Source organism: Poecile atricapillus, assembly GCF_030490865.1.
Source record: "Poecile atricapillus isolate bPoeAtr1 chromosome 36 unlocalized genomic scaffold, bPoeAtr1.hap1 SUPER_36_unloc_2, whole genome shotgun sequence".
In the NCBI taxonomy this organism is placed as follows: Eukaryota; Metazoa; Chordata; class Aves; order Passeriformes; family Paridae; genus Poecile; species Poecile atricapillus.
Genome location: NW_026708992.1, coordinates 1 through 27648, shown reverse-complemented (window position 1 = coordinate 27648; position 27648 = coordinate 1). Strand labels below are relative to the sequence as shown.

At 45.7% G+C, this 27648-nt stretch overlaps 1 protein-coding gene across 1 annotated transcript; it reads right to left on the bottom strand.

Annotated features, from left to right (window-relative positions):
• Nucleotides 1-790: 790 nt before the first annotated feature.
• Nucleotides 791-27577, bottom strand: STAG3 (STAG3 cohesin complex component). The gene is made up of 20 exons (XM_058828475.1): nt 27545-27577; nt 26664-26767; nt 25490-25579; nt 24175-24264; nt 22019-22222; nt 20435-20505; nt 19655-19742; nt 17347-17427; nt 15181-15273; nt 13370-13508; nt 11860-11975; nt 10688-10789; nt 9010-9155; nt 7933-8151; nt 6520-6653; nt 3618-3705; nt 3460-3489; nt 2747-2810; nt 1756-1809; nt 791-1520 (listed from the first exon to the last, which is right to left on the bottom strand). The coding sequence occupies exons 1-20, from the start codon at nt 27558-27560 to the stop codon at nt 1512-1514; spliced, it is 1938 nt and encodes a 645-aa protein (XP_058684458.1). The 5' UTR covers nt 27561-27577; the 3' UTR covers nt 791-1511.
• Between the last annotated feature and the right edge of the window lie 71 nt (nt 27578-27648).

The window sequence follows — 27648 nt, the reverse complement described above, 5'->3', positions numbered from 1 at the left end:
AAATACCGGGAAAATCTCCATGAAAATCCTGGGAAAATCCCGGGAAAAATCCCAGGAATATCCAGGGAAAAATCCCGGGAATATCCAGGGAAAATTCTGGAAAAATCCCCACAAGAATCCTGGGAAAATCCTGGGAAAAATCCCAGGAATATCCAGGGAAAATCCCAGGAAAATCCCCACAAAAATCCCGGGAAAATCCCGGGAAAAATCCCGGGAATATCCAGGGAAAATCCCGGGAAAAATACCAGGAAAATCTCCATGAAAATCCTGGGAAAATCCCGGGAAAAATCCCCGGAATATCCAGGGAAAATCCCAGGAAATCCTTGGGAAAATCCCGGGAAAAATTCCAGAAAAAATCCCAAGAAAATTCTGGGAAAATTCTGGGAAAATCCCGGGAAAGATCCCCATAAAAATCCCGGGAATATCCAGGGAAAATCCCATGAAAATCCAGGGAAAATCCCATGAAAATCCCGGGAAAAAACCTGGGAAAACCCCGGGAAAATCCCCACGAAAAATTCCGGGAAAATCACGGGAAAAATCCCCGGAAATCCCCGGGAAAATTCCTGCAAAAATCCTGGGAAAAATCCCAGGAAAATCCCCATAAAAATCCCGGGAAAATCCCCACGAAATTCCCGGGAAAATCCCCACAAAATTCCCGGGAAAATCCCCACAAAAATCCCGGGAAAATCCCCACAAAATTCCCAGGAAAACCCCGGGAAAATCCAATAAAAACCAGACCAGGAACGATGAAGTTTTTTTTGGAATTTTTATTGAGAGAAAAACGGGAATTTTGGGTGAGGAAAACTTGGGATTCTGGGCTCAGGAAATGTGGGAAGAGCAGGGAGGGGGGAAAAGCCAAAATTCCCGAAAAATTCCCGAAAAATTCCCGAAAAATTCCTGAAAAATTCCCGAGAAATTCCCGAAAAATTCCCGATAAATTCCTGAGAAATTCCCGAAAAATTCCCGAAAAATTCCCGAGAAATTCCTGAAAAATTCCCGAGAAATTCCTGAAAAATTCCCGAGAAATTCCTGAAAAATTCCCGAAAAATTCCCGATAAATTCCTGAGAAATTCCCGAAAAATTCATGAGAAATTCCCGAAAAATTCCCAAAAAATTCCCGATAAATTCCCGATAAATTCCCGAAAAATTCCTGAAAAATTCCTGAAAAATTCCCAAAAAATTCCCAAAAAATTCCCAAAAAATTCCCGAAAAAACGAGCCCGGAAACGACGGCAACACCGGGATTTTTATTGGGGGGAATTTTGGGGTGAAAACGGCAAAAAACTGGGAAAAAAAACTCAGGGAATTTTTGGGATTCCGAGCTGGGAAAATCCAGGAGGATCTGAAGGGTTGGGAATCCCAAAAAATTCGGGATAAATCCCAAAATTCCCAAAAATCCGCTCGGGTTTGGAATTAAAAAACTGGGAAAAAAAACCTGGGGAATTCTGGGGTGAAAACGGCAAAAAATGGGAAAAAAAACTCCGGGAATTGTGGAATTCTGGAATTTTGTCTTCAGAAAGTCTGGGAAGAGAAAAGAGGAGGAAAAATCCCTGGAATATTTGGGATGATCCCAAAAAATTCCCGAATTTCCCTCCAAGGATTTTCAGGGTTTGGGGAATTTTTCTGGACCCGAATTTTGGGTCCAAAAGGCCCAAAAAAGGGTAAAAAAAAAAAAAAGGAATTTTTGGGAATTCCAAAGGGGAAAATTCCCGAATTTTTTTTGGTGGGAAACCCCAAAAATTCCCGAAATTCTCACCTGGAATTCGAGGCTGGAGGAGCCGAAAAGGTCCCGGGGCTGCTCCAGGGGGGTCTGGGGGGCAAAAATCCCAAAATTTGGGGTTTTGGGAGAGAAAAAATTCCCAAAAAACTTTCAGGGATTTTTGGGGATTTTTTCCCCAAATTTTGAGGGATTTTTTCCCAAATTTTGGGGATTTTTTGCCAAATTTTGGGGATTTTTTTCCCAAATTTTGGGATTTTTTTCCCAATTTTTGGGGAATTTTTTCTCAAATTTTTAGGGATTTTTTTTCCCAAATTTTTGGGGATTTTTTCCCAAATTTTGGGGGATTTTTTCCCAAATTTTGGGGGTTTTTTCCCAATTTTTGGGGATTTTTTTCCCAAATTTTGGGGGGATTTTTTTTCCCAAATTTTGGGGATTTTTCCCCCAATTGTGGGGTTTTTTTCCCCAAATTTTTGGGGATTTTTTCCCAAATTTTTGGGATTTTTTTCCCAAATTTTGGGGATTTTTTCCCCAATTTTGGGGATTTTTTCCCAAATTTTGGCGGTTTTTTTCCCCAAATTTTGGGGATTTTTTTCCCAAATTTTGGGGATTTTTTCCCAAATTTTGAGGGATTTTTTTCCCAAATTTTGGGGATTTTTTCCCAAATTTTTGGGGATTTTTTCCCAAATTTTTGGGATTTTTTTCCCAAATTTTTGGGGATTTTTTCCCAAATTTTGGGGATTTTTTTCTCAAATTTTGAGGGATTTTTTTCCAAATTTTTGGGATTTTTTCCCCAATTTTGGGGATTTTTTTCCCAAATTTTTGGGGATTTTTTCCAAATTTTTGGGGATTTTTTCCTAATTATTGGGGGATTTTTTCCCAAATTTTGAGGGATTTTTTCCCAAATTTTTGGGGATTTTTTCCCAAATTTTGAGGATTTTTTTCCAATTTTTTGGGGATTTTTTTCCCAAATTTTTGGGATTTTTTTCCCAAATTTTTGGGATTTTGGGGAGGATTTTTGGGGTCTCACCCTGGGGGATTTTGGGGTCTCCTCTTCCTCCTCCTCTTCCTCTTCTTCCTCCATCAGGCTCAGGCTGGGGGGGACCCCAAAAAACCCCAAAAATCCCCAAAATCCACCCAAAAATCCCCAAAATCCCCAAAATCCACCCAAATCCCCCTCAGGCCCCCCCAAAATCCCCAAATCCTCCCAAAACCTCCCCAATTTCCCCAAAAAAAATTCCCAAATTCCCCAAAAAAAACCCCAAAATTTCCCCAAAAAGTCCTGAATTTCCCCCCAAAAATCCCAAATTTCTCCCAAAATCCTCCCAAAAATCCCAAATTCCACCAAAAAAATCCCAAATTCCTCCCAAAAATCCCAAATTCCTCCCAAAAAAACACAAATTCCCCCCAAAATCCTCCAAAAAAACTCAAATTCCCCCCAAAAATCCCAAATTTCCCCCCAAAATCCCAAATTCCTCCCAAAAATTCCCAAATTCCCACCCCAAAAATCCCAAATTCCACCAAAAAAAATCCCAAATTCCCCCAAAATCCTCCCAAAAATCCCCAAAATTCCCCCCCAAAATCCCAAAATTCCTCCCAAAAATCCCAAATTCCTCCCAAAAAATCCCCAAAATTCCCCCCCAAATCCCAAAATTCCTCCCAAAAAATCCCAAATTCCCCCAAAATCCCAAAATTCCTCCCCAAAATCCCAAATTCCCCCCAAATTGCCCCAAATCCCCTCACCGGGACCCCCAAATCCTCCTGGATTCGCTGCTGGGGGAGGGAAATTAAAAAAAAAAACCCAAAATTTGAATTTTTTGGGGAATTCCTCCCGAATTTTGGGATTTTTTTGGGGGAATTTCCCCGGATTTGGGGGTTTTGGGGTGGGGGAGGGGCCTCACCTGGGCAGGGGGGGGGAGGGGCGGCTCCGGGGGCCCCCCCTGAGTTGGGTCGAGGTCAAATCGGGGCTGGGGGGCCACGGGCTGGAGCCTGGGGGGAGGGGAAAAAAAATTGGGGATTTTAGCACAAAAATCGGGATTTTCAGCAAAAAATTTGGGGTTTTTATAAAAAAATTTGGATTTTTTATCATAAAATTAGGGGTTTTAGCACAAAAATTGGGATTTTCGGTACAAAAATTGGGATTTTTATCATAAAATTGGGATTTTTAGCACAAAAATTGGGATTTTTGGCACAAAATTTGGGGTTTTTAGCACAAAAATTGGGGGTTTTAGCACAAAATTTCAGTTTTTAGCACAAAAATTGGGATTTTCGGCACAAAATTTGGGGGTTTTAGCACAAAAATTGGGATTTTTGGCACAAAATTTGGGGTTTTTAGCACAAAAATTGGGGGTTTTAGCACAAAATTTCAGTTTTTAGCACAAAAATTGGAATTTTCGGCACAAAATTTCATTTTTTAGCACAAAAATTGGGATTTTCGGCAAAAAATCTGGGGTTTTTAGCACAAAATTTGGGGTTTTTGGCACAAAATTTGGGATTTTAGCACAAAAATTGGAATTTTTAGCACAAAATTTGGGGTTTTTAGCACAAAATTCGGAATTTTTGGCATAAAATTTGGGGGTTTTAGCACAAAATTTCAGTTTTTAGCACAAAAATTGGGATTTTCAGTACAAAATTTGGGGTTTTTAGCAAAAAATTTGGAATTTTTATCATAAAATTGGGGGTTTTTAGCACAAAAATTGGGATTTTTAGCACAAAAATTGGGATTTTTGGCACAAAATTTGGGGTTTTTAGCACAAAAATTGGGGGTTTTAGCACAAAATTTCAGTTTTTAGCACAAAAATTGGGATTTTCGGCACAAAATTTCAGTTTTTAGCACAAAAATTGGAATTTTCGGCACAAAATTTCATTTTTTAGCACAAAAATTGGGGTTTTTAGCAAAAAATTTGGGGGTTTTAGCACAAAATTTGAATTTTTTATCATAAAATTGGGGGTTTTAGCACAAAAATTGGGATTTTCAGTACAAAATTTGGGGGTTTTAGCACAAAATTTGGAATTTCTGGCACAAAATTTCACTTTTTAGCACAAAAATTGGGATTTTCAGCACAAAATTTGGGGTTTTAGAAAAAAATTTGGAATTTTTATCATAAAATTGGGGGTTTTAGCACAAAAATTGGGATTTTCAGCACAAAATTTGGGGGTTTCAGCACAAAATTTCAGTTTTTAGCACAAAATTTGGGGGTTTTAGCACAAAATTTGGGGTTTTTAGCAAAAAATTCAGAATTTTTATCGTAAAATTGAGGAATTTTAGCACAAAAATTGGGATTTTCAGCACAAAAATCAGGGGTTTTTAACAAAAAATTTGGAATTTTTATCATAAAATTGGGGCTTTTTAGCACAAAAATTGGGATTTTTAGCACAAAAATCGAGATTTTTATCATAAAATTGGGGGTTTTAGCACAAAATTTGGAATTTTTGGCACAAAATTTCAGTTTTTAGCACAAAAATTGGGATTTTCAGCACAAAAATTGGGATTTTCAGCATAAAATTTGGGGTTTTTAGCACAAAAATTGGAACTTTTAGCACAAAATTTGGGGTTTTAGCACAAAAATTGGGATTTTCGGTACAAAATTTGGGGTTTTTAGCAAAAAATTTGGGGTTTTTATAATAAAATTGGGGGATTTTAGCACAAAAATTGGGATTTTTAGCACAAAAATTGGGATTTTCAGCACAAAATTTGGGGTTTTTAGCACAAAAATTGGGATTTTCGGTACAAAATTTGGGGTTTTTGGCACAAAATTTGGAATTTTTATCATAAAATTGGGGGTTTTTAGCACAAAAATTGGGATTTTTAGCACAAAAATTGGGATTTTCAGCACAAAATTTGGGGGTTTTAGCACAAAAATTGGGGTTTTTAGCAAAAAATTTGGAATTTTTATCATAAAATTGGGGGTTTTTAGCACAAAAATTGGGATTTTTAGCACAAAAATTGGGATTTTCAGCACAAAATTTGGGGGTTTTAGCACAAAAATTGGGGTTTTTAGCAAAAAATTTGGAATTTTTATCATAAAATTGAGGGGTTTAGCACAAAATCTGGAATTTTTGGCACAAACTTTCAGTTTTTAGCACAAAAATTGGGATTTTCAGCACAAAAATTGGGGTTTAAAGACAAAATTTGAGAGTTTTGACATCAAATAATTATTTAAATTATTATTCTAAATAATAAATCAGATTTTCCTCCCCAAAACTCCCATTTTCCCCCCAAAATTCACATTACTCTCCTTAAAATCCAGATTTTCCTCCCAAATCCCAATTTTCATCTCAAAATTACGATGTTTTCCCCTAAATTCCAACTTTCCCCCCCAAAATTAATATTATTTCCTCATAAAATTGAGATTTTCCCCCCAAAATTCCGATTTTTTCCCCAAAATTCCTATTTTTTCCCCCAAAATTAATATTTTTTCCCCCTAAAATTGAGATTTTCTCCCCAAAATTCTGATTTTTTTCCCCAAAATTCACATTATTTCCCCCTAAAATTGAGATTTTTCCCCCAAAATTCTGATTTTTTCCCCAAAATTCACATTATTTTCCTCAAAATTAATATTTTTTCCCCCAAAATTCTGATTTTTTTCCCCAAAATTCCAATTTTTTCCCCCAAAATTAATATTTTTTTCCCCTAAAATTGAGATTTTTCCCCCAAAATTCTGATTTTTTTTCCCCAAAATTCCGATTTTTTCCCCCAAAATTCCCATTTTCCCCCCAGGAATTTGAGCTTTCCCCTCCCCCTCGGCCATTCCCGGTTTTTTCCCGAATTCCCGATTTTTCTCCCCAATTTTGGGCTCTCACCGGCGCTGGGGGCTCCCTGGGGGGCGCTGAGGGAGCGGCGGTAGCAGAGCAGGGGAGCCCCAAAATCCCCGGAATTCAACCCAAAATCAGGGCCCAGCCCCCGCTCGCGGCACCTTCGCTCCAGCAGCGCCAGCCTGGCCCAAAATACCCCAAAATTCACCCAAAATTACCCAAAATCAGCCCAAAATACCCCAAAATTACCCCAAAATCAGCACGAAATACCCCAAAATCAGCCTGAAATCGGCAAAAAACACCCCAAAATTACCCAGAATACCCCAAAATTACCCCCAAATCACCCCAAAATCACCCCAAAATTACCCAAAATACCCCAAAATTACCCAAAATACCCCAAAATTCACCCAAAATCAGCCCGAAATCGGCAAAAATTCACTCAAAATCAGCCCAAAATACCCCAAAATTCACCCAAAATTGGCAAAAATCACCCCAAAATTACCCAAAATACCCCAAAATTCACCCAAAATTGGCAAAAATCACCCCAAAATTACCCAAAATACCCCAAAATGGGCAAAAATTACACCAAAATTGGCCCAAAATACCCCAAAATTCACCCAAAATCACCAAAAATACCCCAAAATTACCCAAAATACCCCAAAATTACCCCAAAATTGGCAAAAATCACCCCAAAATTAACCCAAAATCAGAAAAAAATCACCCAAAATTACTCCAAAATCGGCAAAAAACACCCCAAAATTACCCAAAATACCCCAAATTTCATCCAAAATCAGCCCAAAATTACCCAAAATACCCCAAAATTACCCAAAATTCACCCAAAATACCCCAAATTAACCCAAAATCACCAAAAATTACCCCAAAATCAACCCAAAATCACCGGAAATGGCCAAAATTAACCCAAAAATCATAAAAATCAGCCCAAAATCGGCCCCAAAATCCCAAAAATCCCCATCCCAAAATTCCCTGAAAAAAAAATCTTCAATTTTCCCCCCAAAATCCCCCCCAGAATTCCCGGATTTCCAAAATTCCCAAAATCCCCCCCAGAATTCCCGGATTTCCCCCGGAATTCCTGGATTTTTCCTGGATTTTTCCCGGAATTCCCAATTTTCCCCGGATTTTTCCCGGATTTCCCCCAGAATTCCCGGATTTCCCCCGGATTTCCCCCCGGAATTTCTGGATTTTTCCCGGATTTCCCCCCACAATTCCAGGACTTTTCCCCAGAATTCCCGAATTTTTCCCAGAATTCCCAATTTTCCCCAGATTTTCCCTGGATTTCCCCCAGAATTCCCGGATTTCCCCCAAAACCCCCCCCAGAATTCCTGAATCCCCCCGGAATTCCCGGATTTCCCCCACATTTCCCCCCAGAATTCCCGGATTTCCCCCAGAATTCCCGGCTTTCCCGCGTCACTCCGGGCTTTTTCCGGAACGTTCCGTGCTCACAGCGGGGCCCGGTCCGGCCGCAGGAGCCGCGGGGAGAATTCGCTCAGCACCTCCAGGAAGGGCAGGGTCAGCGGGAAACCCCCCGGAATTCCCGGAATTCCCGGAATTCCCGCATTTCCCGGCGGAATTCCCGGAATTCCCGCATTTCCCGGCGGAATTCCCGGAATTCCCGGCGTTCCCGGCTCCGGGGGCGGCTGCAGCGCGAACTGGATCCCCTCGCTGCCGGGAGGGAATTCCCGGGAATTCCGGGAGGAGCCGGGATCAGGAGGAGGAGAAACACAAAATTCCCAAAATTCCCAAAATTCCGTCCCAAATCCCAGCCCCAGATCCAGCCACGGAATTCCCAGAAATCCCCAAAAATTCCATCCCAAATCCAGCCCCAGAATTCCCAAATTTCCCCCAAAATTTCATCCCAGGTCCAGCCCCGAAATTCCCAAAAATCCCCGAAATTCCAGCCCAAGAATTCCCAAAAAATCCCATCCCAAATCCATTCCCAAAATTCCCAAAAATCCCAAAAATCCCAGCCCCAGAATTCCCAAAAAATCCCCAAAATTCCAGCCCAAGAATTCCCAAAAATTCCATCCCAAATCCAGCCCCAGAATTCCCAAAAATCCCAAAAATTCCAGCCCCAGAATTCCCAAAAAATCCCATCCCAAATCCATTCCCAAAATTCCCAAATTTCCCCAAAATCCCATCCCAAATCCAGCCCCAGAATTCCCAAAAATCCCCAAAAATTCCATCCCCAGAATTCCCCAAAATTTCATCCCAAATCCAACCCCGAAATTCCCAAAATTCCATCCCAAATCCATTCCCAAAATCCCCAGATTTCCCCCAAAACCCATCCCAAAATCCTCTAAACCCCCCCCCCCAGAATTCCCAAATTTCCCAGCATTCCCAGATTCCCCAGAATTCCAGGATTTCCCCTCCTGGAATTCCCGGAATTCCCAGAATTCCCAGAATTCCCGGAATTTTCCCCCCTGCAATTCCCGGAATTCCCAGAATTCCCAGAATTCCCGGAATTCCCAGATTTTCCCGGTTTTTCCCGGATTTTCCCGGGAATTCCGGGATTTCCCGCGCCTGTGGAGCCGCAGCAGCGCCCGGCGGTGCCGGAGGTGCCGGAGGCTGAAGAAGAGGGAAAATCTCCGGCCCAGATCCCGAATTTCCTGGAATTCCGGGAGCCCCCGGACGTCGGGGCCCTCCTGGAGCAGCAGCTCCGTGAAAAGCTGGGAAAAAAAAACGGGAAAAGCCTCGGGAATTCCACGGGAATTCCCAAATATTCCTGGGAAAACGGAGCTGGGGGGAAAAGGGGGAAAAATTCCCGGGAAAATCTGGCCGGGAATGGGGGAATTCCCAAAGAATTGGGGATTGTTCTGGAAGGGGGGAAAACTCCGGGAGAATTCCCAAAAAAATTCCCAAAAAATTCCCAAAAAAATTCCAAGAGAATTCCAAGAAATTCCAAAAAAAAATCCCGAAAAAAATTCCCAGAAATTCCCCAAAAAATTCTCAAAAAAATTCCCAAAAAATCCCTAAAAAAATTTCCAAGAAAATTCCAAGAAATTCCCCAAAAAAAATCCCTAAAAAAATTCCATGAGAATTCCCAAAAAAATTCCCAAAAAATCCCTAAAAAAATTCCAAGAGAATTCCAAGAAATTCCCAAAAAAAATTCACTAAAAAAATTCCCAGAAATTCCAAAAAAAATTCCCAAAAAATTGCCAAAAAAATTCCCAGAAAATCCCCCCAAAGTTCCCAAATAATCCCTAAAGAAATTCCCAGAGAATTCCCAAAAAAATTCCCAAAAAAATCCTGAAAAAATTCCCAGAAAATTCCAAAAAAAATTCCCGAAAAATTCCTGAAAAAATTCCCAGAAAATCCCCCCAAAAAATTCCCAAATAACCCCAAAAAAATCCCTAAAAAATTCCAAGAAAATCTCCCAAAAAATTCCCAAATAATCCCTAAAAAAATTCCCAGAGAATTCCCAAAAAAATGCCTGAAAAAATTCCCAGAAAATGCCCCAAAAAACCCCAAAAAATCCGTAAAAAAATTCCAACAAAAATTTCCCCAAAAATCCCTAAAGAATCCCAAAAAATCCCAGAAAAAAAATCCCAAAAAGTCCTGGAAAAATCCAGAAAATTCCCAAAAAAAATTTCCCAAAATCATCCCAAACAATCCCTCAAAAAAATTCCCAAAAAATCCTCCCGAAAAAATTCCCAAAAAATCCTGGAAAAAATAGGAAAAAATGGGAATTCCCCAGAATTCCCAAAAGCGCCCAGAAAAGTCCCAGAATTCCCAAAATTCTCAGAATTCTGGGAATTTCCGGAATGTTTTCCCAGCTGACTCAGGCTGAGCAGCAGGATCAGTGCCCAGAGCCTCTGGAATTCCCAGAATTTTGGGAATTTTGGGAATTTTGGGAATTTTTCCGTGCCTGATTCAGGCTCAGCAACTCCATGTGCATTCAGGACGCCCCAGAATTCCCAGAATTTTGGGAATTTTGGGAATTTTCCCGTGCCTGATTCAGGCTCAGCAGCTCCCTGGGCATTCAGGACCCCCAGAATTCCCGGAATTTTGGGAATTCCGGGGATTTTCCCGTACCTGGGTGAGGGAGAGCAGCAGGATCGATGCCCAGAGCCTCCGGAATTCCCAGAATTTTGGGAATTCCGGGGATTTTCCCGTACCTGGGTGAGGCTGAGCAGCAGGATCAGTGCCCAGAGCCTCTGGAATTTCGGGAATTCCGGGAATTTTGGGAATTTTTCCGTACCTGGGTGAGGGAGAGCAGCAGGACCGACGCCCACTCCCGCTGGTGGCGCTCCCGCGTCCGGCGCAGCGTCTCCCGGATGATGTCACCAAAATCCTCGGAAAACTGCGGGAAAAGGGGCCGGGAATTCCCGGGAAATTCCCAATTGGGAGGGGTTTGGAATTCCCAATGGAATTCCCAGGAAATTCCCGATGAGGGGTTGGGAATTCCCAATGGAATTCCCAGGAAATTCCCAAGAAATTCCCAATTGGGGGGGGTTTGGAATTCCCAATGGAATTCCCGGGAAATTCCCAATGGAATTCCCAGGAAATTCCCAGGGAGGAGGAGTTGGGAATTCCCAATGGAATTCCCGGGAATTTCCCCTGGGGGGGGGGTTGGGAATTCCTGATGGAATTCCCAGGAAATTCCCAACGGGGGGGGGTTTGGAATTCCCAGGAAAGTCCCAGGAAAGTCCCAGGGAGGGGGTTTGGAATTCCAGGGAAATTCCCAGGAAATTCCTAATTGGAGGGAGCTTGGAATTCCCGATGGAATTCCCAGGGAGGGGGTTTGGAATTCCCGATGGAATTTCCAGGAAATTCCCAGTTGGAGGGGATGTGGAATTCCAGGGAAATTCCCAGGAAATTCCCAATTGGAGGGAGCTTGGAATTCCCAATGGAATTCCCAGGAAATTCCCCAGGGAGGAGGGGTTGGGAATTCCCAGAAAATTCCCAAGGAGGGGTTTGGGAATTCCCAATGGAATTCCTGGGAAATTCCTGATGGGGGGGGTTGGAAATTCCCAGAAAATTCCCAGGGAGGAGTTTGGAATTCCCCAATGGAATTCCCAGGAATTTCCCCAGGGTGGGGTTTGGAATTCCTGATGGAATTCCCGATGGAATTCCCGGGAAATTCCCGATGAGGGGGGGTTTGGAATTCCCTGGGAAATTCCCAGGAATCCCGGGGGCGGGGTTTGGAATTCCCAAATGGGGGTGGAGTTTGGAATTCCATAGGGAATTCCCGGAAAATTCCCGATGGGGGGGTTTGGAATTCCCAGGAATCCCAGGGACAGGGTTGGGAATTCCCGGTAAATTCCCAACTGGGGGAATTTGGGAATTCCCGATGGGGGGGGTTTGGAATTCCCAGGAATCCCAGGGGGGACGTTCGGAATTCCCAGGAATTCCGGGAATTCCTTCCCAGACCTTGGAATATCGCTTGAAGACGTCGGAGGCGGCGCCGAGCGGGAGCGACCCCCGGAGCAGCAGCCGGCAGAAAGCGGCCAGGAGGGAACGGCGGCGGGACAGGGACGGAGCAGAGGCTGGAAAACATCCGGAAAAACCGGGAAAAACATTGGGAATGACGGGAAAAATATTGGGAAAAACATTGGGAATGATGGGAGAAACTCCGGGAAAAATATCCTGAAAAATACCAGGAAAAACATCGGGAATAACACCGGGAACGGCGGCGGGACAGGGACGGAGCAGAGGCTGGAAAATCGGGAAAAACATCCGGAAAAACATCGGGAATGACGGGAAAAATATTGGGAATGATGGGAAAAACTCCAGGAAAAATATCCTGAAAAATACTGGGAATAACAGGAATAACACCGGGAATGGCGGCGGGACAGGGACGGAGCAGAGGCTGGAAAACATCCGGAAAAACATCCGGAAAAACAGCAGGAATGATGGGAAAAATATCGGGAATGATGGGAAAAACACTGGGAAAATCACCGGGAAAAACACCGGGAACGGCGGCGGGACAGGGACGGAGCAGAGGCTGGAAAATATCCGGAAAAACATCCGGAAAAATACCGGGAAAAATATCGGGAATGACGGGAAAAGTATTGGGAAAAGCATTGGGAATGATGGGAAAAACTCCGGGAAAAATATCCTGAAAAATATCGGGAATAACATTGGGAATGAGAATGGGAACGGCAGCGGGAGAGGGAGAGCAGGGAGGGTGGAAAACATCCGGGAAAATATCCGGGAAAATATCGGGAATGACGGGAAAAACAGCGGGAATAAACAGGAATAAAAAAAAATCCCAAAAAATCCCAATAAAAATCAAAAAAAATTCCAAAAAAAATCCCAAAAAATCCCAAAAAATTCCCATAAAATCCAAAAAAAAATCCCAAAAAAAAATCCACAAAAAAATCCATAAAAAATCCCCAAAAAATAAAAAAATAATTTAAAAAAAGTCCTCAAAAAATCCCCAAAAAATCAAAAAAAAAAAAAAAAAATCCTCAAAAAATCCCCAAAAAATCCTCAAAAAATCCATAAAAAATCCTAAAAAAAACCCCGAAAAATCCCCAAAAAATCCTCAAAAAATCCCCTAAAAAATCCCAAAAAAAATCCCCAAAAAATCCTCAAAAAATCCCAAAAAGATCCTCAAAAAAATCCCATAAAAATCCTCAAAAAATCCCCAAAAAATCCTCAAAAAATCCCAAAAAAATCCTCAAAAAAAAAAAAAATCCTCAAAAAATCCCCAAAAAATCCATAAAAAATCCCCAAAAAATCCCCAAAAAATCCTCAAAAAATTCCCAAAAAATCCATAAAAAATCCTAAAAAAACCCCAAAAAAATCCCCAAAAAACCCCCAAAAAATCCTAAAAAAAAAAACCCCCAAAAAACCCAAAAAAATCCCAAAAAAATCCAAAAAAATTCCCCTAAATCCCCCAACAAATCCCAGGAATTTTGTTCCCCCGGGGTCTCACCGTGTCCATCAGAGCCGGGCTGGGATTCGCTGATGAAGACGAAGTCGGCCAGGACGGCGCTGAGCAGCCCCGGCAGCTCCGGCTCCGGCTGCAGCTCCGGGCCCAGCAGCACCAGGAGGTCGCTCACAACCAGCAGAGCCTGCAGGGAATCCGGAATTTTTACTGGGAATTTGTTGGGAATTTTTGGGGAATTTTTTGGGGATTTTTTGGGGAATTTTGGGGGATTTTTTAAAGATTTTTTTGAGATTTTTTTTCAGGATTTTTTATGATTTTTTAAAGGTTTTTTGGAGATTTTTTGGAGATTTTTTTGAGGTTTTTTGGGGATTTTTTTTGATTTTTTAAAGATTTTTTGGAGGATTTTTTGGGAATTTTTAAAGATTTTTTGGGGATTTTTGGGGAATTTTTGAGGGATTTTTTGGGGATTTTTTAAAGATTTTTTGGGGATTTTTCAAGATTTTTTGGGAAATTTTTGGGGATTTTTTTAAAGGTTTTTTTGGATTTTTTAGGATTTTTGGGGAATTTTTGGGGGATTTTTTGGGGAATTTTTGGGGATTTTTTAAAGATTTTTTTAAGATTTTTTTCAGGATTTTTTATTATTTTTTTAAAGATTTTTTGGGGATTTTTGGGGATTTGTTAAAGATTTTTTTTTATTTTTTAGGATTTTTTGGGAATTTTTTAAAGATTTTTGGGGAATTTGTTGGGAATTTTTTGGGAATCTTTGGGGGATTTTTGGGGAATTTTTGGGGGATTTTTGGGGGATTTTTGGGGAATTTTTTCTGGATTTTTTAAAGATTTTTTGGGGGATTTTTGGGGGATTTTTGGGGAATTTTTGAGGGATTTTTTAAAGATTTTTTTGAGATTTTTTCGAGATTTTTTGGGGATTTTTTTGGGATTTTTTTAAAAATTTTTCTGGAATTTTTTTGGATTTTTGGGGGGGTTTTTTGGGAATTTTTTGGGAACATCTTTGGATTCTTTTGTAAAATAATTTGGGGGAGAACAGTCCCGAAAAACCCAAACATCCCAAATAACCCAAATATCCCAAATTTCCCCCAAATTTCCCCCAAAATTCCCCCAAATTTCCCCCAAAATTCCCAAATTCCCCCAAAATTCCCCAAATTCCCCCCAAAATTCCCCAAATTCCCCCCAAATATTCCCAAAATTCCTCCCAAATTCCCCAAATTTCCCCAAAAATTCCCCAAATTCCCCCAAAATTCCCCAAATTCCCCCCAAAATTCCCCAAATTTCCCCAAACATTCCCAAATTTCCCCCAAAATTCCCCAAAATTCCCCCAAAATTCCCCAAAATTCCCCCAAAATTCCCCAAATTCCCCCCAAATTTCCCCAAATTCCCCCCAAAATTCCCCCCAAAATTCCCCAAATTCCCCCCAAATTTCCCGCCAAAATTCCCAAAATTCCCCCAAAATTCCCCAAATTTCCCCCAAAATTCCCCAATTTCCCCCCAAAATTCCCCAAATTTCCCCAATATCCCAAATTTCCCCAAATTCCCAAAATTCCCCCCAAAATTCCCAAAATTCCTCCAAAATTCCCAAAATTCCTCCAAAATTCCCCAAATTCCTCCCGAATTCCCCAAATTCCCCCAAAATTCCCCAAATTTCCCCCCAAAATTCCTCCCAAATATTCCCAAATTTCCCCCAAAATTCCCCAAATTCCCCCAAATATCCCAAATTTCCCCCAAATTTCCCGCCAAAATTCCCCAAATTTCCCCCAAATTCCCCCTCCCAACCCCCCCCCGGCATTCCCGACGGGAATTCCCGGAATGTTCCGGGGGGAATTCCCGGAAAGTTCCGGAACCTCCTGGCGCAGGCCGGGCTGGGGCTCCGAGAGGCAGCTCTGGCACAGGGAGAGGGCGGAGCCGGCCCGGGACAGGAATTCCCGACGATCCCCCTGGGAAAAACCGGGAATTCCATGGAAAACCGGGAATTCCGATGGAAATCTGGGAATTCTGGGGCTGGGAATTCCGGGAATTCTCCAAATTTGGGGCGGAATTTGGGGAATTTGGGGATTTGGGGGCACAGGGAGAGGGCGGAGCCGGCCCGGGACAGGAATTCCCGACGATCCCCCTGGGAAAAAACCGGGAATTTTCATGGAAAACCGGGAATTCCGATGGAATTCTGGGAATTCCGGGGGCTGGGAATTCCGGGAATTCTCCAAATTTGGGGAATTTGGGGATTTGGGGGCACAGGGAGAGGGCGGAGCCGGCCCGGGACAGGAATTCCCGACGATCCCCCTGGAAAAAAACGGGAATTCCATGGAAAACCGGGAATTCCGATGGAATTCCATAGAAATCCAATGGAAATCTGGGAATTCTGGGGCTGGGAATTCCGGGAATTCTCCAAATTTGGGGAATTTGGGGATTTGGGGGCACAGGGAGAGGGCGGAGCCGGCCCGGGACGGGAATTCCCGACGATCCCCCTGGGAAAAGAAAAACCGGGAATTTTCATGGAATTCCATAGAAATCCAATGGAAATCCTGGAATTCTGGGCGGGAATTCCGGGAATTCTCCAAATTTGGGGCGGAATTTGGGGAATTTGGGGATTTGGGGGGAATGGGGGGAGGAATTCCCGGGGATTTGCCTGGAAAAAAATGGGAATTCTGAGAGAAATCCGGGAATTCCCATGGGAATCTGGGAATTCTGGGCTGAAATTCCGGGAATTCTCTGGGATTGGGGTGGGATTTGGGGAATTTGGGGATTTGGGGTGGGATTGAGGGAATTTGGGGGATTTGGGGATGGGGTTTTCTGGGAATTCAGGATTTTGGGGATTTTGGGATGGGGATTTCCAGGAATTCAGGATTTTTGGGATTTTTGGGATGGGGATTTTTGGGAATTCAGGAATTTCAGGATGGGTTTTTTTGGGATTTCAGGAATTTTGGGGATTTTTGGGACGGGGATTTTTGGTAATTCAGGAATTTTGGGAATTTTGGGATGGAGATTCTTGGGAATTCAGGAATTTTGGGGATTTGGGGAATTTCGGGATGGGTTTTTTTGGGAATTCAGGAATTTTGGGAATTTCAGGATGTGTTTTTCCAGGAATTCAGGAATTTCAGGATGGTTTTTTTTTTGGGAATTCAGAAATTTTGGGAATTCTGGGATTTTGGGGATGGGGATTTTTGGGAATTCAGGAATTTCAGGATGGGTTTTTTTGGGATTTCGGGAATTTTGGGGATTTTTGGGATGGGTTTTTTCGGGAATTCAGGAATTTTGGGGATTTGGGGAATTTTGGGATGGGGATTTTTGGGAATTCAGGAATTCTGGGATTTTTGGGATGTGTTTTTTTGGGAATTCAGGAATTTGGGGAATTTCAGGATGGGTTTTTCTGGGATTTCGGGAATTTTGGGAATTTTGGGGATTTTTGGGATGGGTTTTTCCGGGAATTCAGGAATTTTGGGGATTTTTGGGATGGGGATTTTTGGGAATTCAGGAATTTCAGGATGGGTTTTTTTGGGATTTCAGGAATTCTGGGATTTTTGGGATTTTTGGGATGTGTTTTTCCGGGAATTCAGGATTTTTGGGATGGGGATTTTTGGGAAGTCAGGAATTCTGGGAATTCTGGGATTTTTGGGATGGGTTTTTTTGGGAATTCAGGAATTCTGGGATTTTTGGGATGGTTTTTTTTGGAGAATTCAGGATTTTTGGGAATTTTGGGATGGGTTTTTTTGGGATTTCAGGAATTTTGGGAATTTTGGGGAATTTTGGGAATTTTGGGATGGGGATTTTTGGGAATTCAGGAATTTTGGGAATTCTGGGATTTCTGGGATGTGTTTTTCCGGGAATTCAGGAATTTCAGGATGGTTTTTTTTTTGGGATTTCAGGAATTCTGGGAATTTTTGGGATGGGGATTTTTGGGAATTCAGGAATTCTGGAAATTCTGGGAATTCTGGGATGGGTTTTTCTGGGATTTCAGGAATTTTGGGAATTTCTGGGAATTTTTGGGATGAGTTTTTCCGGGAATCTCTCACCGGGGCGGCTCCGGAGTCGGGAATTCGGGAGAGTTCCCAGAGCAGGTGGAAGAAGAGGCAGGAGAGCGCCGGGACCGTCACCTGCGGGGACAGCGCCAGAAACGGGCGGAAAACGGCCAAAAACGGGAAAAAACGGGGAAAAAACGGGAAAAAACAGGGGAAAAAAATGACAAAAATGGGAAAAAACGGGAAAAAACAGGAAAAAAAACGACAAAAATGGGAAAAAACGGGAAAAAAACGGGAAAAAACAGGGAAAAAAATGACAAAAATGAGAAAAAATGACCAAAAACGGGAAAAAACGGGAAAAAAACGGGAAAAAAACGGGAAAAAAATGGGAAAAAAACAGGAAAAAACGGGAAAAAACGGGAAAAAACGGGGAAAAACAGGCAGAAAACGGCAAAAAACAGGAAAAAAACGGGAAAAAAACGGGAAAAAACGGGAAAAAATGGGAAAAAACGGGAAAAAAACTGACAAAAATGGGAAAAAATGGCCAAAAATGGGAAAAAAATGACAAAAATGGGAAAAAACAGGAAAAAAACTGACAAAAATGGGAAAAAATGAGAAAAAACGGGCAAAAAAACGACAAAAACGGGAAAAAATGGCCCCAAAATCTGACAAGAATGGGAAAAAACGACAAAAAAACAGGAAAAAAACTGACAAAAATGGGAAAAAACGGCCAAAAATGGGAAAAAACACGAAAAAAACTGACAAAAATGGGAAAAAATGGGAAAAAACGGGCAAAAAAACGACAAAAACGGGAAAAAATGGCCCCAAAATCTGACAAGAATGGGAAAAAACGACAAAAAACAGGAAAAAAACTGACAAAAATGGGAAAAAAAAGACAAAAAATGGAAAAAATGGGAAAAAACACCCCCAAAAATTGACAAAAATGGGAAAAAACAGCCAAAAATGGGAAAAAAAAGACAAAAATAGGAAAAAAACGGACAAAAAGTGGAAAAAATGGGAAAAAACAGCACCAAAAACTTACAAAAATGGGAAAAAACGGCCAAAAACGGGAAAAAACGGCAAAAAAAGGCCAAAAATGGGGAAAAAAACTACAGAAATGGGAAAAAAACCGACAGAAATGGGAAAAAACAACAAAAAATGGAAAAAATGGGAAAAAAACAGCCCCAAAAACTGACAAAAACGGGAAAAAATGGCCAAAAACGAGAAAAAACCGACAAAAACAGGAAAAAACTGACAAAAAAGGGAAAAAACTGACAAAAATGGGAAAAAACAGCACCAAAATCTGACAAAAACGCCCCCAAAACCGCCCCAAAATGGGCAAAATTATCCCAAAATGGCCCCGAAAGTTCTGGAAATGGCCCTGAGGTGTCCCCAGGTGAGGTTTTGGTGTCCCCAGGTGTCCCCAATGTCCCCCTGTCCCCCCTCACCTGTTCCGGGATCTCTCCTGTCCCCAGCTGTCCCCAGGTGAGGTTTTGGTGTCCCCAGGTGTCCCCAGGTGTGGTTTTGGTGTCCCCAGGTGTCCCCATGTCCCCCCAGGTGTCCCCAATGTCCCCAGGTGTCCCCCTGTCCCCTCACCTGTTCCGGGATCTCTCCTGTCCCCAGGTGTCCCCAGGTGTGTTCAGGTGTATTCAGGTGTCCCCCTGTCCCCCCAGGTGTCCCCAGGTGTGTCCCCATGTCCCCCCAGGTGTCCCCTCACCTGTTCCGGGATCTCTCCTGTCCCCAGGTGTATCTCAGGTGTGTTCAGGTGTGTCCCCAGGTGTCCCCAGGTGAGGTTTTGGTGTCCCCATGTGTCCCCAGGTGTATTCAGGTGTCCCCATGTCCCCCCAGGTGTCCCCAGGTGTGTCCCTGTCCCCCCTCACCTGTTCTGGGATCTCTCCTGTCCCCAGGTGTGTCCCCAGGTGAGGTTTTGGTGTCCCCATGTCCCCCCAGGTGTCCCCAGGTGTCCCCAGGTGTCCCCAATCCTCACCTGTTCCGGGATCTCTCCTGTCCCCAGGTGTGTTGAGGTGTCCCCAGGTGTCCCCAGGTGAGGTTTTGGTGTCCCCATGTCCCCCCAGGTGTCCCCAGGTGTCCCCAGGTGTCCCCAATCCTCACCTGTTCCGGGATCTCTCCTGTCCCCAGGTGTGTTGAGGTGTCCCCAGGTGTCCCCAGGTGAGGTTTTGGTGTCCCCATGTCCCCCCAGGTGTCCCCAGGTGTCCCCAGGTGTCCCCAATCCTCACCTGTTCCGGGATCTCTCCTGTCCCCAGGTGTGTTGAGGTGTCCCCAGGTGTCCCCAGGTGAGGTTTTGGTGTCCCCATGTCCCCCCAGGTGTCCCCAGGTGTCCCCAGGTGTCCCCAATCCTCACCTGTTCCGGGATCTCTCCTGTCCCCAGGTGGTGCCGCAGGAGCTGCTGGAGGGGCCCGAAGAGACCCCAGGGGGTGAGGTCATGGTCACTGCAGGGACAGAGGGGACATTGGGGACACCTGGGGACACCTGGGGACATTGGGGACATTGGGGACACCTGGGGACACCTGGGGACACCTGGGGACATTGGGGACACCTGGGGACACACCTGGGGACACACCTGGGGACACCTGGGGACACCTGGGGACATTGGGGACATTGGGGACATTGGGGACATTGGGGACATTTGGGGGGATTTTGGGGACGTTTTGGGACATTTTGGGGGATTTTGGGGACATTTGGGGCCATTTGGGGACATTTGGGGACATTTGGGGACATTTTGGGAGATTTTGGGGCCATTTGGGGACATTTTGGGGACATTTGGGGACATTTGGGGCCATTTTGGGGACATTTGGGGCCATTTGGGGCCATTTGGAGGAGATTTGGGGACATTCTGGGACATTTGGGGACATTTGGGGACATTTGGGGCCATTTGGGGACATTTGGGGACATTTCTGGGGTGATTTGGGGCCATTTTGGGGACATTTGGGGACATTTTGGGGACATTTGGGGCCATTTGGGGCCATTTTGGGGACATTTGGGGACATTTGGGGAGATTTTGGGGGATTTTGGGGACATTTGGGGACATTTGGGGAGATTTTGGGGACATTTTGGGGACATTTGGGGCCATTTGGGGACATTTTGGGACATTTTGGGGACATTTGGGGACATTTGGTGTCACCTGAAGAGCACCGAGAGCCTCCTGAGGGTGGCGGCCAGAGCGTAGAGATCGTCCTCGTCAGGGACCCTCACCTGGACAGGGGAGAGCACGGAAATGTCACCAGGTGTGTCCAGGTGTGTCCCCAGGTGTGTCCCCAGGTGTCACCAGGTGTCCCCAGGTGTGTCCAGGTGTGTCCCAGGTGTCCCCAGGTGTGTCCCAGGTGTCCCCAGGTGTCCCCAGGTGTGTCCAGGTGTGTCCAGGTGTGTCCAGGTGTGTCCAGGTGTGTCCCAGGTGTGTCCAGGTGTGTCCCAGGTGTCCCCAGGTGTGTCACTGACCCCCCCCAAATGTCCCCAGGTGTGTCCAGGTGTCCCCAAATGTGTCCCTGACCCCTCCAGGTGTCCCCAGGTGTGTTCTGGGTGTCCCCAGGTGTGTCTGTGACCCCCCCAGGTGTCCCCAGGTGTCCCCAGGTGTGTCACATCTCACCTGGATGACGTCAGACACCTGCAGGTGGCACCTGTCCCCCCAGGTGTCCCCAGGTGTGTTCAGGTGTGGTTTTGGTGTCCCCAGGTGTGTCCCCAGCTCACCTGGATGATGTCACACACCTGCAGGTGGCACCTGTCCCCCCAGGTGTCCCCCAGGTGTCCCCAGGTGTGTCACAGGTCTCACCTGGATGATGTCAGACACCTGCAGGTGGCACCTGTCCCCCCAGGTGTCCCCCAGGTGTCCCCTGGCGATGTCCCCAGGTGTGTCCCAGGTGTCCCCAGGTGTGTCTGTGACCCCCCCAGGTGTCCCCAGGTGTCCCCAGGTGTGTCTGTGACCCCCCCAGGTGTCCCCAGGTGTCCCCAGGTGTGTCTGTGACCCCCCCAGGTGTCCCCAGGTGTCCCCAGGTGTCCCCAGGTGTGTCACATCTCACCTGGATGACGTCAGACACCTGCAGGTGGCACCTGTCCCCCCAGGTGTCCCCCAGGTGTCCCCTGGCGATGTCCCCAGGTGTGTCCCTGACCCCCCCAGATGTCCCCAGGTGTGTCCAGGTGTGTCCCTGTCCCCCCAGGTGTCCCCAGGTGTGTCCCCAGCTCACCTTGATGATGTCACAGACCTGCAGGTGGCACCTGTCCCCCCAGGTGTCCCCCAGGTGTCCCCTGGCGATGTCCCCAGGTGTGTCTGTGACCCCTCAGGTGTGTCCCCAGCTCACCTTGATGATGTCACAGACCTGCAGGTGGCACCTGTCCCCCCAGGTGTCCCCCAGGTGTCCCCAGGTGTCCCCAGGTGTGTCCCCAGCTCACCTTGATGACGTCAGACACCTGCAGGTGGCACCTGTCCCCCCAGGTGTCCCCCAGGTGTCCCCTGGCGATGTCCCCAGGTGTGGTTTTGGTGTCCCCAGGTGTCCCCAGGTGTGTCCCCAGCCTCACCTGGATGACGTCAGACACCTGCAGGTGGCACCTGTCCCCCCAGGTGTCCCCCAGGTGTCCCCTGGCGATGTCCCCAGGTGTCCCCAGGTGTCCCCAGGTGTGTCTGTGACCCCCCAGGTGTCCCCAGGTGTCCCCAGGTGTCCCCAGGTGTGTCCCTGTCCCCCCCAGGTGTCCCCAGGTGTGTCACAGGTCTCACCTGGATGACGTCACACACCTGCAGGTGGCACCTGTCCCCCCAGGTGTCCCCCAGGTGTCCCCTGGCGATGTCCCCGCGGCTGCCCAGGCTCAGGTCGGGGTCACAGAGCGAGCGCAGGGCCCGCGAGGCCGGGAGGAGAACGGGGAAGGGCTCCGAGTGACACCGGAACAGCTCCTGGATCCCAACCAGAACCTGATCCAGAACCTGGGAATGGAAACTGGGAATGACTGGGATAAACTGGGATAAACTGGGAATGAGCTGGGACACACTGGGATAAACTGGGATCCACTGGGAATGAACTGGGGTCACAGCCAGAACCGGGAAGGGCTCCGAGTGACACCGGAACAGCTCCTGGATCCGCTCCAGAACCTGATCCAGAACCTGGGAACAACACCCAGACAAACTGGGATTAACTGGGATAAACTGGGATAAACTGGGACACACTGGGATCCACTGGGAATGAACTGGGAATGAACTGGGAATGAACTGGGGTCACAGCCAGAACCAGGAACGGCTCCGAGTGACACCGGAACAGCTCCTGGATCCCAGCCAGAACCTGATCCAGAACCTGGGAACACAAACTGGGATTGACTGGGATTGACTGGGATAAACTGGGATGGACTGGGACACACTGGGATCCACTGGGAATGAGCTGGGGTCACAGCCAGAACCGGGAACGGCTCCGAGTGACACCGGAACAGCTCCTGGATCCCAGCCAGAACCTGATCCAGAACCTGGGAACAACACCCAGACAAACTGGGATAAACTGGGATAAACTGGGATAAACTGGGAATGAGCTGGGACACACTGGGATAAACTGGGATCCACTGGGAATGAACTGGGAATGAACTGGGGTCACAGCCAGAACCGGGAGCGGCTCCGAGTGACACCGGAACAGCTCCTGGATCCCAGCCAGAACCTGATCCAGAACCTGGGAACAACACCCAGACAAACTGGGATAAACTGGGATAAACTGGGATAAACTGGGAATGAGCTGGGACACACTGGGATAAACTGGGATCCACTGGGAATGAACTGGGAATGAACTGGGGTCACAGCCAGAACCGGGAGCGGCTCCGAGTGACACCGGAACAGCTCCTGGATCCCAGCCAGAACCTGATCCAGAACCTGGGAATGGAAACTGGGATAAACTGGGATAAACTGGGATAAACTGGGACACACTGGGAATGAACTGGGACACACTGGGAATGGACTGGGAATGAACTGGGAATGAACTGGGGTCACAGCCAGAACCGGGAACGGCTCCGAGTGACACCGGAACAGCTCCTGGATCCCAGCCAGAACCTGATCCAGAACCTGGGAACAACACCCAGACAAACTGGGATTAACTGGGATAAACTGGGAATGAACTGGGAATGAACTGGGACACACTGGGAATGAACTGGGAATGAACTGGGAATGAACTGGGGTCACAGCCAGAACCGGGAACGGCTCCGAGTGACACCGGAACAGCTCCTGGATCCCAACCAGAACCTGATCCAGAACCTGGGAACACAAACTGGGATTGACTGGGATTGACTGGGATAAACTGGGAATGAGCTGGGACACACTGGGATAAACTGGGACACACTGGGATCCACTGGGAATGAACTGGGAGTGACTGGGAGGGACTGGGATGGACTGGGAGGGACTGGGAGCCCTGTACTGGTTTGAACTGGTTTGAACTGGTCTGAACGGATTTATACTGGTCCATACTAATCCCTACTGGTTTGAACCGGTTTGAACTGGTTCGTACTGGTTTGTACTGGTCTGCACTGGTTTGAACTGGTTTGTTCTGGTCCGTACTGGTTCAAACTGGTTTATACTGGTTTGAACTGGTTTGAACTGGTTTATACTGGTTTGGACTGGTTCAAACTCATTTATAGTGGTCTGTACTGGTTTAAACTGGTTTGTACTGGTTTGAAGTGGTTTGAACTGGTCCGTACTGGTTTGAACTGGTTTGAACCACTCTGAACTGGTTTATACTGGTTCAAACTGCTCTTTACTGGTTCAAACTGGTTCAAACTGGTTTATACTGGTTTATACTGGTTCAAACTGGTTCATACTGGTTTATACTGGTTCAAACTGGTTCAAACTGGTTTATACTGGTTCAAACTGGTCCATAGTGGTTTATACTGGTCCGTACTGGTGCCCACCTTGTCCAGCCGCGCCGTCCGGAACATTCCCAGCTCCAGGTGCGGGAGCAGCTCCAGCAGCGCCGCCACCGCCTCCGGCTCCGCCGAAAACTGGGAATGACGGCGGGAAAAAATGGGAATTCCGGGAAAAAAACTGGGAATTCCGGGAAAAAACCCGGGAAAAAAACGGGGATTTTGGGAATTCCGGGAGAAAAAACGGGGATTTTGGGAAAAAAAATGGGGATTTGGGGAAAAAAAGGGAATTCCAGGGGAAAAATGGGAATTCTGGGAGAAAAATAGGAATTCCCGCAATTCCAGGAAAAAAAAAACGGGAATTCCGGGAGAAAAAATGGGGATTTTGGGAAAAAAAATGGGGATTTGGGGAAAAAAAATGGGAATTCCAGGGGAAAAAACCTGGGAATTCCGGGAGAAAAACCTGGGAATTCCGGGAATTCCGGGGGAAAAAACGGGGATTTTGGGAAAAAAAATGGGAATTCCAGGGGAAAAATGGGAATTCTGGGAGAAAAATGGGAATTTCGGCAATTCCAGGAAAGAAAAACGGGAATTCCGGGAGAAAAAATGGGGATTTTGGGGAAAAAAATGGGAATTCTGGGGGAAAAATGAAAATTCCGGGGGAAAAACGGGAATTCTGGGGAAAAATGGGAATTCTGGGGGAAAAATGGGAATTTCAGGGAGTAAAAGTGGGAATTTCAGGGAAAGAACTGGGAATTCCGGCGGGAAAATGGGAATTCCAGGGGAAAACTGGGAATTCAGGGGGAAAAATGGGAATTCAGGGGGAAAAATGGGAATTCAAGGGAAAAAATGCGAATTTCAGAGGAAAAAAATGGGAATTTCAGAGGGAAAACTGGGAATTCCAGGGAAAACTGGGAATTCCAGGGGAAAACTGGGAATTCAAGGGGGAAAAACTGGGAATTCCAGGGCAAAACTGGGAATTCCAGGGGAAAACTGGGAATTCAGGGGGAAAACTGGGAATTCAAGGGGAAAACTGGGAATTCAGGGGGGGAAACTGGGAATTCAGAGGGAAAAAATGGGAATTCAGGGGAAAAATGGGAATTCAGGGGGAAAAATGGGAATTTCAGAGGAAAACTGGGAATTCAAGGGGAAAAATGGGAATTCAAGGGGAAAACTGGGAATTTCAGAGGAAAACTGGGAATTCCAGGGAAAAAATGGGAATTTCAGAGGAAGAAAATGGGAATTTCAGAGGGAAAACCTGGGAATTGCGGGGGGAAAACGCAGGGAAACCCCCCCAGAACTCCCTGGAATTCCGGGAAATGCCAGAATTCCCGGAATTCCCGGAATTCCCGGGATTCCCGACCTTTTCCAGGAGCTGAGGCAGCAGCGGGAGGAGGCTCCGGCTCAGCCGCGATTTCTCCTGGAGCCGCTCCCGGCGCTCCCGGGCCGACACCTCCGGGAAAAAAACCGGGAAAAGGGTTGGGAATGGCTCAGAATTCCCGGAATTCCCCGGAATTCCCAGGAATTCCCGGCCCTGGAAGGGTTGAAATTCCTTCCAGTTCAATCCCCCCAAAATTCCCCCAAAAAATTCCCAAAAATCCCCCCAAAATTCCCCAAAAAAAATTCCCAAAAATCCCCAAAAAAATTCCCCCAAAAAATTCCCAAAATTCCCCAAAAAAATTCCCAAAAATCCCCCCAAAATTCCCCCAAAAAATTCCCAAAATCCTCCCAAAATTCCCCCCAAAAAATTCCCAAAAATCCTCCCAAAATTCCCAAAAAAAATTCCCAAAAATCCTCCCAAAATTCCCCCAAAAAAATTCCCAAAAATCCTCCCAAAATTCCCCCCAAAAAATTCCCAAAAATCCTCCCAAAATTCCCAAAAAAAATTCCCAAAAATCCTCCCAAAATTCCCCCAAAAAAATTCCCAAAAATCCTCCCAAAATTCCCCAAAAAATTCCCAAAAATCTCCCCAAATCCCCATAAACCCCCAGGATTCCCAAAAAAACCCCCCAAGATTCCCAAAAAACCCCCAAAATCCTCCCAAAAATCCCTAAAAATTCCCAAAAGTCCTCCTTGATTCCCAAAAATCCCCCAAAAATTCCCAAAAAAAATCCCCAAAAAATCCCCAAAAAATTCCCAAGAAATTAAAAAAAAATCCCCCAAAAATTCCCAAAAAATCCCCAAAAAATCCCAAAAATTCCCCTAAAAAATCCCCCCAAAAATCCCTAAAAATCCCCAAAAAATTCCCCAAAAATCCCAAAAAATTCCCTAAAAATTCCAAAAAAATCCCCCGAAAAATCCCAAAAAATCCAAAAAAAATCCCAAAAAATCCCCCCAAAATTCCAAAAAATTCCCAAAAATTCCCCAAAAAATTCCCAAAAAATCCCCCCAAAATTCCCAAAAAATCCCCAAAAATTCCCAAAAAAATCCCCAAAAAATCCCCAAAAAATCCCCAAAAAATTCCCCCCAAAATTCCCAAATTCCCAGGGCCCCCCCCAGGATCCCCAGGATCCCCAGAATTCCCGGAATTCCGGAACCTTCCTGGCTCCGGCGCGTCCCACTGGGGGCAGCCCCCGGCAGAGCCGGAGCCCCCCCGAGCTCAGCAGCTCCAGCAGAGCCTTCTCCTGGCCCAGCTCCAGCTCTGCAACCAGTACAGACCAGTATCAACCAGTTTGAACCAGTATAAACCAGTATAAACCAGTACAAACCAGTATAAACCAGTATAAACCGGTATAAACCAGTATAAACCAGTATAAACCGGTTTGGGGCAGGGAAATCCCAGTTTGGAGCGGGAACGGGAATGGAGGCACCGCTTTGGGATCCCTCCCAGTTTAAACCAGTTTAAACCAGTCCCATTCCCAGTTTGTCCCAGTCCCTCCCAGTCCCCTCCCAATCCCATTCCCAGTTTGTTCCAGTCCGTTCCCAGCTCGTCCCAGTCCCTCCCAGTCCATTCCCAGTTCCATTCCCAGTCCCTCCCAGTTTATCCCAGTCCCATTCCCAGTATATCCCAGTTTATCCCAGTTTGTCTCTCACCATTTCCCAGTAACATTCCTGTCACGGTGTCCCAGTCCCATTCCCAGTTTATCCCAGTCCCATTCCCAGTTTATCCCAGTCCCATTCCCAGTTTATCCCAGTATATCCCAGTATAACTCTCACCATTTCCCAGTAACATTCCCATTCCCAGTCCCATTCCCAGTTTATCCCAGTATATCCCAGTATAACTCTCACCATTTCCCAGTAACATTCCCGTGGCGGTGTCCCAGTCCCATTCCCAGTTTATCCCAGTTTATCCCAGTATAACTCACCATTTCCCAGTAACATTCCCGTGGCCGTGTCCCAGTCCCATTCCCAGTTTATCCCAGTATATCCCAGTATAACTCACCCAGTTTATCCCAGTATATCCCAGTTTCCCACTCACCATTTCCCAGTAACATTCCCGTTGCCGTGTCCCAGTCCCATTCCCAGTTTATCCCAGTCCCATTCCCAGTTTATCCCAGTTTATCCCAGTATAACTCACCCAGT